Genomic DNA, 14790 nt, shown 5'->3' with positions numbered 1-14790 from the left:
TTTCCTTCACAGCCTGCCACACCTAGTAAACTATGTGAGTGAAGAGAGGGCGGGGGCGTCCTGTAATTAGAAAACGCTTTCTGTGTGTGTGTGTGTGTGTGTATGTAAAATGAGACTGGAATTCAATCCCACCACAACCTTGTCCCCAGTGATTTTTTTCTATTGTTTCAATAAAGAGGGAAAGAAAAATAGGAATGTACACTTTGCTACACACGGGTTACGGATATACTCCAGATTTTCTTCTTCCCCTCCTTTAGGAACCTAGCCGACATGGACAGTGATGGGAAAATGGACAAACTGGAGTTTTCCATTGCTATGAAGCTCATTAAACTTAAACTTCAAGGACGCAACTTGCCCTCCGCCTTGCCAGTCGTCATGAAGCAGCCTCCTGCTTCCAATTGCGGTTCAACCATCGCTTCCTCAGCACGATTTGGTACAAGCATTTTTTTTCTACAAAATGAGATAATTATGCATTTGAAAAAATTACAAAATGATTGATTTTTTTTGTGTGTTTCCTCCATATAGGAATGGGTTCTATGCCAAACCTGTCAATTGGTCTGTCATCCATGTCAGCTATGTCAGCCATGCCCATCCTAACACCCATCCCAGTTAACCCCCCCATGCCCTCAATGCAACCCCTGTTGCCAACGCCTGTGACCCTGCCACTTATCGCCCCGCTTGGAAACTCTGGGCTCCACAACGGCACCCTCCTCACCCCACCACTCGTTCCTAACAATGCAGGTTGGTTCTGCAGTGGGAACCATTCTGGGCAAAACAAAATAGATAATGATCAATGGATTAGCTCCAGCAATGGGCCTAAAAGTGAACATAGGCTGAAGATATTGAGTCATGCTCCAGAGCCATTTCATTTCATTTTACTTAACAACGATATTTCAGTGGCACACATCAATGTTATCTTGTTCACAAGCAAATAAAGCCACTGCAGTTGTAATCTGCTCATAACTTTGCACATTGCATAACAAGGTCCCATGACCTGATTGCAGTTATTGCTTGCATAAACTGATATTATAAATTCCTTTAAAAATGACACTCAGCAAAAAGCTGATTAACAAACCAGTATAGTAGATTTTACATTTCACAAAAATAAAACATACCAAAAAAATTAGAGCCTGACTAATTTATTAGAACTTATGAGAAAAAAACAATTTTAAATAGTCTCTTTATGCACTTTGTTACTAGCAGCCTGTCATAAATAGATTATGAATGGAACAAAAGATAGCCGTCGTCCAAAGAAGAGCTTTGAATGTAATTTCAAAAGCCTGAAGGCTACTTAAAGAAATTACCAGAAAGTTGACCTAAGATAATTTAGACTGTTGAAGAATAACAGTAATTTTGCCAAAAATTGACTTAAAAACTTGTTTAAAAAAAACAAAAAACTTTTTAAATGACCAGATATCGTCTTAAAAATCATATATCAGTATGGCTCTAATAAGTAGCATCCATTTAAATGATCAGATTGTTTTAGCTATGTTAGCCTAATCATATTTCCAAATATTTTCCAACTTTGAAACACATACTTTTTCTCCTTGCAAAACTTTTAAGTATCGCCACCATCTTCACCACCGAAAATGTTTCTGATGATTCACCAGAACCAGCTCTCTGCAAAGTAAAAATAAATAAATAAACCAAAAATCACCTGTCAGCTAATCAACTAATCCCAGTTTACCCAACATAAATGTTTGGCGTAATTCAGTAACATGACTTGGTTGTGTGTGATATGAAATAAGCAGATTTGTCTTTTGGTAAAGCTGAAATCTGCAACTTCTTTGCTCCTGCTTTTTTAGCAGCTTTGCAGGGAGATTAGATTTTTGTTGAACAGTATGGAGCATGGTGCATACAGGATTTTACATATAATTTGTTAATATTTTATGTGTAAGGGTCAGTTATTCATGTCGTGAGCTTCAGTGGTGCAGTGAGGATTACGCTTGGAACATGAAAGAGCTGCACCTTATCTTTCTACTCCCTCAAGTCTTATATTGGTCCTGTGATGCGTGCATGCTTTGAATTTAGTATAGGCATATCTGTGTATATATTTTATGTGTGTGTGTGTGTGTGTGTGTGTGTGTGTGTGTGTGTGTGTGTGTGTGTGAGTGTGTGTGTGAGATGCAGCACTGCAGCTTTTCACACACTTAGTGTTTGCTGCAGTTCAGATAGGAAAGTTAATTTATATCAACTGTGGGAACATATATGTTATATATATACATTAGCAGTTCTTCTGTTTGGATTTCTCTTACATCTCAGTCTGTTCTCTTCATTTCTCACCTCCTCCATCTGTTCCCTGGCCATTCTCTTTAATCTTACTCAGTCTGTTCCAGTATGATTTCTGGCTGTGAAATGAGCAATCTAATAAGAGTTAGTGTGAGATTAGCCTTTTATTTGGTGTTCTTCCTCCATTTTTCTCTCTCTCCCTCTCTGATGAAAATATATCAGTGCCACAGCTCTTGAGACTCTCTTTAGCAAGTGGTTGCAGCCAACCACAATCTCTTACCCAGATGTCAATAACCTTGCTGGTTGAGGTCTGTGTGCAGCGACTGTAAAGTATGAGCAGATAAGATTAGATGTACGTACCACCAAGGGCAGCAGCAGTCTGCATGTTCGCAGAATGTCATAAATCTATCTACTGGATATAGTACCATGTGTAAACTGAAACATTCTCTTGAATTTCCCAAATGGAGATTTTACCATTAACAGAGTGTCTCCAACTGCATTTACAGGACTTCCTCTCTCTGGCTTCTCCTCTCCTATGGCCTTCTCCCCGTCCACTGGCATGTCAAAAGCCAACTCTCTACTCGACCTGGGATCGAGCAGGTGAGATTATTACTGAGCAAATTACTAAACTGTTGTTAGCATGTAATAAAGATGTGCTTGGGCTCTAGGAAAATACTTTCAAATAAGCAAGATCTCAATCCAGTAGAGCTCCTTTGAGATGTGGCGCAACGGGAGATTCGGATCAATGCTGCATGTGTGTACTACATAAGTGAAGTCATGCTGAAACACGAATTTAGAAATATTTATGTCAGTTAAATTTAGGGTTTACTGGTTTTAAAACATCCCGTTTCTTATCTACACACGCTTGTTTGAGCACTCAGACAGATGCAGTCATGCCGTGATTTCAGCCCTTGCACAGAAGCGGCATTTTTGCAGGAAAGGGTTGAGAATTAGAGCACAAACAGAGATGAAACTCCCAGATAACACTGAGTACAGGAAAAACATTTTGAAATCAGAGGGTTTTGGCAATAGCAGGAAGTTGTCTTGTTTAGAGTCGAAAACGTCAGAGAACAGGAATCCAAAAGCATTCTCAATGGGCGAGGTCATTATAAATCTTAAATGCTTAGAATGCTATGAAGGTTTATTAGTCATGACTATTTTTCTGAACAACTACAATGTTTTTTTTGTAAATGTTATATAGTCATCTGTCTATAGTCACCTAGACATAAGGTAGATAGGTCAGGGATCATTGGTCCCTGTGGTCTCCATAAGCCACTGTGTCCCCATTTCAGTCATTCCTAATCAGGGTAAGATATTAGGTAACATAAAACAGGCAAACAAAATGTTAAATAAGTTACTTGAATCTTCATCACCAGAAATAAGCCCAAATTGCTGCTGCAGCTTAAAATATGTGGGGGGTTTAGCTGGTGACTTTAGGGGAATTAGGCCATCACATCAATGATCTCCTAGTGTGTCATTTCATACTGTTTTGTGCCCACTGAATAGATGTTTTTTCTTTGTTTTTGGCCTGCTCACTTCTAAAATGAAATCAAAATTGAATTTTAGCTCATGTCTAAAATGAAATATAAGACTGCGACTAGAGGGGTTTGTAGTTTTACTTATGTGCCAGTGAAGCTTTCATCTCTGTTTTGGTATGATGTACTTTAATATCTGCCGAGGTTTGGAACGTCCTCTTGCAGTTTCTCTGACAGCCAAGTCCTCTTGAATATCTAATATCCTTTGTCCACCTCATGGTGTTTTGAGTGGGTTTGGAAAAGAACGCAAATAGTATCTGATTTCATTGTTTTGAATAGCTTAGTGCTTCACACAATAAGCCCTGACCTCAGGTGTAGGTGGTAAGGAAAGCATTATCAAGGGCACCAGAATACCAAGAAGTACAATAGATGCAGTTTAATCCCACAGCTGCTTTTACCTTCCAGTTCTAGCTGTTAGACTTTCTAATATTAGGACAGATGCGTGGTAGTTCTTTGAGGTTTTTCCGGTCTGTACTTCCTCAATCTTATTAGTGTGCGTATATACACCCAGAAAACAATGCTTTGGCATCTCCTGTTGTCTTGCTGAAACCTTAATGAGTGTTGCAAGTTCCCACTCAGCTACAATTTTCAGCCATGACTATCATGTGGTCTGGCATACTCATTATGGACGGGTATTTATATAGCACTTTTCTTGTCTCACTGACTACTAGCCAAATGTAACCATACACTTATAACATTATTGATTCTATAAACCTTAAGCACTTTATCTGCTTCATATCCAGGAATCATCAGTTACCTAACATGCATGTATTTGGACTGTAAGAATAAGGACCTAGAGTAAACCCAGTTTGAGCCAGCCACTTGATAGCGCTAACAATTCAACCACCGCACCCCACCGAATGGCTGATTATGATAACCTGAAAGTATGTTGCTGTCTTGTTTCATTGTCCAAAAGTCATTGTCTGCTTAGCTGTTTGTGCCAGCTTCCTCTGCAGTTAATTAAGAGCTGAGAAATAACACCGGGGAGTCTCCAAGCAATTAGTGGTCTAAGGAGAAAGAAAAAGGCTGATCATATATAATATAATAATAATATTTTTTCATTTCCCTTTAGGTGATTTGTTGACATATAGACACACCTTTCTTGTCTCTTACCATAGTTCCAACTCTTCCTCCACCACATCTTTGGCCAGTAACTCCCCAAAGATGGGCGCAAGTGATTGGGCCGTTCCCCAGGCCTCAAGACTCAAGTACCGTCAGCAGTTCAACACACTAGACAAGCTCATGACCGGCTACTTATCAGGTAAGTCCTGTGCACACACAAACATACACGCATGAACCTAAACAAACACGAAATTCTCAGGACCACTAGGCTCCACATGAGTGCTCCTGTCAGAGTTTAAAAGCGAACAATTTAGAGTCAGTTTCACTTTGCACACATGTGCTCGCGTTCTCCTGTAATTGCTCTTAACTGCACTTAACAGAACTTGGAAAGCACACAAACGTATTCACTGTAAGATTTCACTTTGCTGTTCTGATCTGATCTACGTGTTACTTTGCAGGACCTCAGGTTAGAAATGCACTGATGGCATCAAATCTGACGCAGACTCAGTTAGCTACCATCTGGTGAGTGTAATGTGTGTATGTTTGTTTATGTTCTTGCCTATCTATCGTAGTGAGGACCAGTGACAGTTTATGACCATTGAAGTAAGGACATTTTGGTAAAGTGAGGACCCTTTTGCCGCTTTCCCCTATTTTTTTCAAGACCTCAAAGTCTGTGAAGTCTGTTTTAGGTTAAAGGTTAGAATTTCCTAATTTTACCTGTAAACTAGGATTAAGAGGAGAGTTTACTTAAGTAACAGCATGGAACTATGTTAAGTGAAATACTGTGTACCACTCTTTAATGGTCAGATAATTGATTATGTGCTTCAATAATAAAATTGAGCTCTGCAGACAACGTAAATACCAACGCTGACTGTGTTAAAAGAGTTTAACCACTTATAAAGCTGGATTTGAAGCATTTCTAAATTGACTATATAGTACTGTGCAAAAATCTTGAGCCACCCCTCATTTCTTCATACTGTTAGGAAATGGGAAATAGGTGCAAACATAAATTCTTGATATGAGGCAAAAGCAGAGTTTGTACAGTTTAAGCAAGCTTAAAAGTCAATATTTGATATGACCATGTTTATTCTTCAACATGTTCCTTAGGCAAGCAATCTTCCAGACTTCTTGAAGGACATTCAAGGAATCAGGATGCTGGCTGCCTGTTCGCTGTCTGTTTGACACAGGCTGCTGGTAACAAAGTGCCTAAACAGACAATTTGCTAAGTTTTATGTTATGCGTACACCCAACACTAGTTTATCCCTTGAGCTAGCACACCTCTTTCATGCTTGAATAATTCATAGGTCAGAGTTAAGTGGCTTAAAAAACAACAGCAACAAGAAAAAAATTAGTCTGAAAATGGCTAATACATGGATTAGACTGAAAATGAGGTAAAAAGTAGCCAACATCTAAAGAAACAGACTTTCAGAAAGCCTGGAGAACTAGTGCTCAAAACCACTTTAAAATATAGACGAAAGTCTGGCTCCTTGGCAGCAAAATATAAAGAAATGAAGGGTGACTCACGACTTTTGCATAGTACTGTATTTTATTGGAACTGTGAGCCACAAAAGGAGCAAATAACACACTTGAAGTAATAAGACTCACTAGTATTTTATAAACATTATAGCTGTAATATCTGACAGTACTAAGAACATTACTTATTATCTGAAACCATTTGTTTGCAGTGATGATCCCCTCACTCCGCTTTATCAGCTGATGAATCTCTGTGAGCCCAGTACTCTTGATTTATATCCCAAGTTTCCTTCCACTACTGTCCCAATGCCAGAAACAGCAGAAGGATGCTTGCAGTGAAAAATCTCTAACTTCATTATCTTCTCACCATGATGTTCTTATTGACACACAGCACTGTGTGATTTGTCTGTAGGACCTTGGCAGATGTGGATAAGGATGGCCAGCTGCAGGCTGATGAGTTCATTCTGGCCATGCACCTGGTGGACATGGCTAAGACGGGCCGCCCTCTACCACTCACTCTGCCACAAGACCTAGTACCACCCTCTCTGAGGTAACACAGAGATTCATTTACAATTTTTTTTTAAATTAACCAAATAAATAAATGAACAAATGTTCTTTTTGCTTTTGTTACAGAGGAGGAATTAAGTCCAATGAGCTTGTTAATGGAACGGGGCCCTACATAACTCCCTGTTTAATAGACACAGCAGAGATAGAACCTGCTCAAAAGAACAAGAGCAGCGGTATGGCTTTGTGAATTCTGCATGTTTTGTTCCATTGGACGTCCTCTGTCTTCCTTTGTAATACACCTATTTCTTTCCCCTCCTCTTAGTATCCTTTGAGGACAAGCTGAAGGAGAACTTTGCAAGGGGAAGCGCAGAGCTGGAGAAACGACGTCTAGCTCTTGAGGAGCAGCAGAAAAAGGAGAAGGAGAAGAGAGAGAGGGAGGAGAGAGAGGCTCAAGAACGGAGGGAGAGGGAGGCCAGGGAGCTGGAGAACCGGAGGAGGCTGGAGGAGGAGAGGCGGCTGGAGAGGCAGAGAGAAATGGAGCGACAAAGGGAAGAGGAGAGGCTGAGAGAGCTGGAGAGGAAGGAGGTGAGTGCCGGAGCAGTCGGGTGATGCTGTCTGGGATCGATTGTCTTCTCTGATAACCTTCTGTCTTCATACTTCCAGGTAGCGAAGCAGGAGATGGAGCGCCAGCGGAGGGAAGAGTGGGAGCGTGCGAAAAGAGAGGAGCTGGGCAGGAAGAAAGAGGGGGAGCAAGAGGAGATTTCTCGACTAAGGGCGAAAAAGAAGAGTCTGGAGTTGGAGCTAGAGGCTGTGGTGAGGCTACATTAACACTGATAAATATTCACACCTACATCTTGATGCATCCTCAATCATCCAGGAAAGTAAATCTCCAAAAGTTGAATCTGTTCATCTGGACGTAGCGTTTTGTGGGAGAAACGTTTCGTCACTCATCCAAGTGACTTCTTCAGTCTCAGCTGACTGCAGGTTTCCCCAATCTTATAAACAGTACATTTGCATAATGACTGAAACCAGCCCACTGAAGGAACAACGGGCTGGGAGGTCAGTTCCTTAATCATAATTATGCAAATTCTCATGACCATTGATCAACAACCACTGACCAAAACCCACTGATCAAAGAGATTAAGTGCCAGGAGGATTGCCAGGATTTATACATCGGGGAAACCAAACAACCTCTGGCGAAGCGGATGGCACAACACAGAAGAGCGACCTCGTCAGGCCAGGACTCTGCAGTCTATTTACACCTATAGGCCAGTGGACACTCTTTCTATGATGAGGATGTACACATCCTGGACAGGGAACAACGCTGGTTTGAGCGTGGAGTCAAGGAGGCCATTTACGTGAAAAGGGAAAGACCATCTCTGAATCGAGGAGGGGGCCTAAGGGTACATCTTTCGCCATCTTACAATGCTTTGATTGCAGCCATTCCCCAACTCTCTGTGATTGGTACTCATGGCCATTGATCAGTGGTCTTTGATCAGTGGGTTTTGGTCAGTGGTTGTTGATCAATGGTCATGAGAATTTGCATAATTATGATTAAGGAACTGACCTCCCAGCCCATTGTTCCTTCAGTGGGCTGGTTTCAGTCATTATGCAAATGTACTGTTTATAAGATTGGGGAAACCTGCAGTCAGCTGAGACTGAAGAAGTCACTCGGATGAGTGACGAAACGTTTCTCCCACAAAACGCTACGTCCAGATGAACAGATTCAACTTTTGGAGATTCACACCTACAATTCACAGTGCTAATCAAAGCATGGGTGCACCATGATATCATCTACCTGGTCTCACAGGGGAACAAGCACAAGCAGATCTCAGACCGTCTCCGCGACGCTCAGAGCAAGAGGCGGATTCAGAAGGCTGAGCTGGACCTCGTCAATCAGAAGAGGGACACCCGCGTTGCAGAGATTAACGCGCTTCAGCTCGAGTTTGAGGTTAACAGAAATGTTTCTCTCCGTTTTCTGCCCTGTCATCTTTCTGCATGTGTGTTTTTACGCGCTCTCCTCTCGGTTGGTCGCAGGAGTGGCAGAGGAAGCTCTCACAGCTGGTTCCAGAACAACAGAGACTGTGTGAGAAGCTGCAAAACATCAGCCTCAACAAACTCCCGTGTGGGTGACAAATGCCTCCTCTCACGTCACACAGACACATTAGTCACTGGCCGCTGGTCTGACATGTCTCTGACCTTTGATCTTTGTAGCTGTGACTTTGACCTCCCTGACCGGGACTGTGACAGAGAAGACTGTAAACTGCCGGAGGCTGAAGGACCAGCTTGACATCCTGGAAAGGGAAACGACAGACAAACTGACGCAGATGGAGCAGTACAATAAGGAGCTTAAGGTCAGTGTTTGGTTCAGGCCACTACAGACTCATTCAGACCAAAGTTGTAGGGGAAAAAAAAGAACATAGCCTCTGATATCACCCATAAATTATAGGAAGTACTTTATATTCTTTATTTGTACCGAGACGTGTATGTAGCACACTAAGCTCCCTCCCTTGGCAGTTCTTTAATATCATTCATCACAATCTGAAACTATTTCTTCATGAAACTAACTTTAAGGCTAAAGTTGGGTTTTTCATACCCCGACTTTATTTAGCGTCAACATATTTTGCAAGAGAAGTTTCATAGTAGTGAATATAACCGTGCAGCAAAATAAGGTAAAATTGCTTTAAGATGGATTGCACTGATGTTAAATGAAGCAAAAGCATACTGTTGTTTTTGTCCCACAGCTCTGGCTTGATATTAAATAGCACAAAAACAGGGCGTTTTCAACTTGCTGTGAAATCTTGTTCAACTGGTCACAATAGCTCTAGAGTTTCACCCCTTGGGCAATGAAAACTTAAACTATTTTTGCACACATACAGCCTCTGAAGTCTACGTTTGTCATCAAACAGCCTGATAATTTGATAGCTGTGAATGACGTCCTCTCAGAATCTTATCATCAGTCTGATGTTAATAACTGGAGCACTAAAACACCTGCTCTCCCTTTCTCTTGGTCTCTGTCTCTTGGTTTGTTTATTTCTTAAGCAGCTTTTAAAGCTTTTAACCCCTGGCCTTTTCTCTTTCTCTTTTGTCTTCTTCTTCTCCCTGCTACCTGGATGTTTCTTCTTACTCTTTTTATTTTTGTTGTCTCTGCCCGTTCCTTTGTGACACATTTTTCTTCTTTGCTCTCCTCACCCATCGTCTAAACATTTTGTCTCCCTCCATCGTCACACTGTTATTACCATAGCTCGGGGATATGGACGACTGTGTCCTCCGAGGCCTTCTGTCTCTGCTGGCTTGCCTCAGCCAGCTCTTCCTTCTCATCAAGGTTAACCCTCTTTCTCTGTCGCTTCATCTCCCACTCTGTAAAGTTTTTTTTACCCCCCCCTTCAAGCAACAATCTTAAATCTCCTTTCCTTCGCATCCCGCAATGATTTGATCTGCTTGTTCATCTTTTCCTGCTCTTTTGAATCATTTTTAAATGGAGGTTTTTGTTGGTACCATGCCTTCTTCCTTCGCTGTTGTTTCTCTCCGTGGGATTTGTTCTAGTCTGTGTTTTCTGTGTAAACAGGATGCACCCTGAGGGTAAAACGCACGCACACAGAATGTCTAACCTGCACAACTTCTGTGTTAGAAAGAGAAAAAAAAACTCAGTTCATACTTACTATGCACATACAGCATGCCTGCGTGTTTCTGTGAATGTTGCTGCTGTTTATGAGAAATCATAAATGGCAAAACAATGTTTAACTTGTCATGCTAAGTGCATCGTGTGGAGAAGCTGTTGTGTTGTGGTTCTTTCAGACTTTTAAGGCTGATAAGAACAAAGGTCTTAGACAGATATTTACATGTCTCCTTGTGTTGCGCATTCTGTGACGGCGTCAGGAGCTGAGGGAGAAGCAGGTGAGGCAGCAGGCTGTTCTGGACGACCTGCACAGAGTCAAAGAGGAGAAATTGAGGGAGCTCCAGAGACGCCGCGAGGAGGAGAGAGAAAGGAGGAGGAGAGAGGAAGAAGAAGAGGCGGCCAGGTGAATCTCAGGGTTTGTCTGTATTACTCTTGCTTAGACATAATGTGTGTGGCTTTATTAAGCTGCATTTACTTCCCACAGACAGGCAAAGCTGGAGCAAGAAAAGAGAGAGCAGGAGCGGAGGGAACAAGAGAAGAGGGAGAGAGAGGAAGAGGAGGCACGGCAGAGGAGGCTTCTGGAGGAGCAGAGGGCCAGACAGAGGGAAGAGGAAGAGAGAGAGGCACAGGCGCGCCTCCGGGCAGCCCAGGAGAAAGCACAAGAAGAGGAGAGAAGAAGGAGAGAGGAGGAGGAGGCAGAGGCGGAGAAGAAGAGGAGGGAGGCCGAAGAGGAGAAGAGACGGAAAGAGGTTGAGGAGGAGAAGAGGAGGAAAGAAGAGCAGGAAATGGGGCAGCAGTTGGCATCCAGGCTAACCACCTACAGAGCTCTGTACTCCTTTGTTGCTCGCAACGCAGATGAGCTGAGTATAGACGCAGACTGTCTCATAGAGGTACGAAGCACACACCCGCGCTGTAAACACACAGGATATTCGTCTTTTTTAAATGTATTTAATGGTATTACTCAAAATCTTGTTGCTTTTGATTATCAATTAGTTTTTCTGGGACCTGATCCGTTGGCTTTTTTGGCTCAGTGTCAGACTCGTTAGATAATTCCATTACAGTCCATTTAAAAAATGCACCAAATGGCAGCAACACCACAAGCACGGTCCAGTTCAATGGCTCCATTTATCAAAGGTGACACAGCGGTCAAGTACAGCTGCCAGCGTTGGCACATTTGCCACGATTCCAAATTGTCAGCATGTCAATTCCTGTTCTAGAATATGAGGTTAACTCAGCTTCAAGTGGTGATTTTTTTGCAATTTTTGGGGGGCTTTGGTGTTGGCCTACTTTTTGGAATAAGAAATACAGAAAGAGTTTCACCCTTGGCTTGGTTAATAATCCATCCATTGGCTTATCCAGCCAGATCCTGTCCCAGCTGCTAGAGGGCAAGAGGCAGGGTACGCCCTAGAAACGTCACCAATCTGTCACAGGACTAACACAGAGAGGCTAACAAGCATTCATACTTACAGTCAGTTGAGAATCACCAGTTAACCTAACCCCACTCATGTCATGACTGTGGGAGGAAGGCAGACTACCCACAGTCACCATGCAGACACCACACAGAAAGGTCCCGGGCTGCATTCAAACACAGGACCTTCTCACAGTGAGGCAACAGCGCTAACCACTGCACCTCTGTGCCTGGTTAAAAATCTATAATTATATTTTGATTTTAAGTAATCACTGATGGAGTTAAAGTTCAATCAATTATCCCCGTTATCCACGTTTCCTCAAGGAGCATCAATTCTGAAAGTGTTAGTTTAACAAAGAATTAAGGGCTGTTCACACACCACTGAACTGCCTTGATGCGTGTTTGTGTGTGTGTGTGTGTGTGAGTGATGGGTGTCTAAACACACTAATTGTGTTGCTGTGCAGTCGTAATTGCTCCTGATTACTGTAGTAGGGAAACAAAACGTTTATCTTGATCCCCTCGCTGCGAATGACTGACTGTGAGTGAACTGTGTTTTCCGTGATGCAGGTAGATGAGCACACGGTCGGTGAGCCTGGCTGGTTGTGCGGAAGTTACCGCGGAAACAGGGGCTGGTTCCCCCAGAGTTACGCTGAGAAATGTCTGACCCCTGCCTCGACTCAAAGTGGTCCCACTTCACCTGGAAAAATGTCCTGTCTGCCACCACCACTAAACACAAGGTAACATAAAACAGGAGGAGCAGATTGAGATTGTTTCTAGGCTTTTAGCTCCTCTGCACTAAAGATAGAACTGTCTGGGTCTTTTTTTTTTCTGCTGACTGAAAGTCTGTAACAGCCACCTAGGTTGTTGTAATTTATGCCATAGCACTGTCAGGTTGTTTTTATTCTTTTCTTGGATCCTTCCCTAATGGTTTGTCCCTCTTGTTTTACCCAGACACCCCGATGTGGTGGAAAAAGGTGACAGCCCTCTTCCTGTCCAATCTGATGCTTCACAGGTAGAGCCTGACTGTTGTTTACTTTTATTTCCTGGCTAGATGACTCCTTATTCTTTATAATGAGCAGGTAAACTTTACTGTGACCTACTTCAGCAGCAAAAATGAAGCCCTGTTTCATTTTTGCCTTTGTTTAAAAAAGGTCTTTAGTTTTCCAGAAGTTTTCCAGTTTAGCATGTTAGCAAGATACAGTTAAATCCATAATTTGTGGGACAGTTTTTATAGTTTTTGCTCTGTATGTGAAATGCAGACTTTCAGCTTGAATTCGAAATCTTCAAAAACAAAAGAATTTGCATAAGCTGTTTAAGGAATTGCAGACATTTTTGTATACCGACCCATTTTCTCAATAAGTGGACAGTTGACTGACAAGCAGTTTCATGGCCAGGTGTGGCCTTTTCTCTTGTTATTTCAAGACAAATGAAGCAGAGAATAACATATAAAGTTGATTCAGTTCAGATTTTATGGCTTTGCATTGTAATTACATATGCAAGTTAAATTTGAAGTCCAAAAAGCAAGTCAGAGCAAGTTAGGGAAGCCATCATTTGGCTGAAAAATTCAGCTCATGATCCTCTGCATACCACATTGTCTGTCAAACATAGGGGAAGCAATGTTATAGCATGGGTGTGTTTGCCAGTGAAACTGGGTCACTAGTGTTTATTGATGGTGTGACTGCTGATAAATGTAGCAGGATGAATTTTGAAGTGTACAGGGCTGTACTGTCTGCTCAGATTCAGTCATATGTTGGAAAACCAATCAGATGGCACTTTACGGGGCAAATGGATAATGACCCAAAGCATACTGCAAAAACAACCCAGAGCATGCTTTTCAGTTACTGAAGACAAAACTGAAGGCAAATAAGCAGTAGCTGATGGTGGCTGCAGCAAAGGCCCACTGATCACAAAGGATTTTTATACAAGTATTAAAAACGATCTTTAAATTTAAAATGGTGTTAGTTGGTAGGGGAGTGGGTATTAAAAATGGCTGTAGTTTGTCAACAGTTTGCGCAAAATATTTGTAAAACCCCTCGAATTAAAGCTGAAAGCCTGCACTTCAATCATGTATTGATTGTTTCATTTAAAATCCCTGTGCTGGTGTGCAAAGGTAAAACTATAAAATGTGTCTTTATCCAACAAATTATGGACTTACCTGTAACTCCGGCCAATTACCAGTAAGCTCAAAGTGCAATTTAAGCTTATGGGGCATGGTAATATTTCTTAATAAGTATCTGGTACTAAATCACAGTATTGGATAAATCAAAATGTTGATGTAATGGTTGCTACAGTTTTAAAACAAATTGTCACAGTCCTGGGTCTGCAACCCAGTGTTTTGTATGTTCGGTTTAAGTTTTATTCTGGGAATTGTGGTTTTCTGTTTTGCATTTCCTGTTTTACTTTGGAGAGTCCCCCGTCTGGTGTTCAGTGTTTTGGATTATGCTTTCCTGTTGTCTTGTCTAATTAGGTTCAGCTGTGTCTCCCTCCTGTGTGCCATTTCCTTGTTACCTTGTGTGTATATTTAGTGTGTGGTTACCTCTGTTCTTCGTCGGAGGGTCTGTGTATCATTCTGTGTATTATCCTTGTTGGTCATCCTGTTCATCTTCCCCAGTGTTTCTCCAGCTACGTTTCCATGTTTCAGGGTGTTTAGTTTTGTTTCTTGTAGCTGTCCCCAGTTTAGGTTTTGTTAGTGGTTTTGTAGTAATTCTTACAGTCACAATAAAGGCTCATTTTAAGTTTGAACACCTTCTCCTGCATCGTTGTCCACCTGGGTCCACACCTCTCAATCTCCACACAAAAACAGGAGTCACCATGGTGGTTGTAGATTGACCTCACAAGGGCACGTCCGCCCTGTAGTTGCTGGTTGATTCAACCAAAAGAGCACATTCACTGCACGGCTAAAAGTTATCACTCTGTTACTGAAAAAAGTTCATGAGATCATTTAATCTTCATGTTTC

General features: G+C 41.9%; 1 protein-coding gene across 3 annotated transcripts in view; it reads left to right on the top strand.

The window, feature by feature from the left end:
- Nucleotides 1-14790, top strand: part of itsn2a (intersectin 2a) — a 46708-nt gene that overhangs the window by 18712 nt on the left and 13206 nt on the right. For 2 of the 3 annotated variants that reach the window (XM_063494551.1, XM_063494552.1), the window contains exons 5-21: nucleotides 258-433; nucleotides 526-741; nucleotides 2736-2829; nucleotides 4883-5025; nucleotides 5285-5348; nucleotides 6712-6849; nucleotides 6933-7039; nucleotides 7129-7391; nucleotides 7470-7619; nucleotides 8617-8757; nucleotides 8844-8931; nucleotides 9021-9160; nucleotides 10051-10131; nucleotides 10686-10828; nucleotides 10910-11315; nucleotides 12401-12570; nucleotides 12785-12845. In XM_063494551.1, the coding sequence (XP_063350621.1) occupies nucleotides 258-433; nucleotides 526-741; nucleotides 2736-2829; nucleotides 4883-5025; nucleotides 5285-5348; nucleotides 6712-6849; nucleotides 6933-7039; nucleotides 7129-7391; nucleotides 7470-7619; nucleotides 8617-8757; nucleotides 8844-8931; nucleotides 9021-9160; nucleotides 10051-10131; nucleotides 10686-10828; nucleotides 10910-11315; nucleotides 12401-12570; nucleotides 12785-12845 (2581 nt within the window). The remainder of the gene's footprint in view (nucleotides 1-257; nucleotides 434-525; nucleotides 742-2735; nucleotides 2830-4882; nucleotides 5026-5284; nucleotides 5349-6711; nucleotides 6850-6932; nucleotides 7040-7128; nucleotides 7392-7469; nucleotides 7620-8616; nucleotides 8758-8843; nucleotides 8932-9020; nucleotides 9161-10050; nucleotides 10132-10685; nucleotides 10829-10909; nucleotides 11316-12400; nucleotides 12571-12784; nucleotides 12846-14790) is intronic. The other variant, XM_063494553.1, reaches the window with a different exon arrangement.

Source organism: Pelmatolapia mariae, linkage group LG15 (genome assembly GCF_036321145.2).
Source record: "Pelmatolapia mariae isolate MD_Pm_ZW linkage group LG15, Pm_UMD_F_2, whole genome shotgun sequence".
Lineage (NCBI taxonomy): Eukaryota > Metazoa > Chordata > Actinopteri > Cichliformes > Cichlidae > Pelmatolapia > Pelmatolapia mariae.
This window is presented reverse-complemented; position numbering and strand designations above follow the sequence as displayed.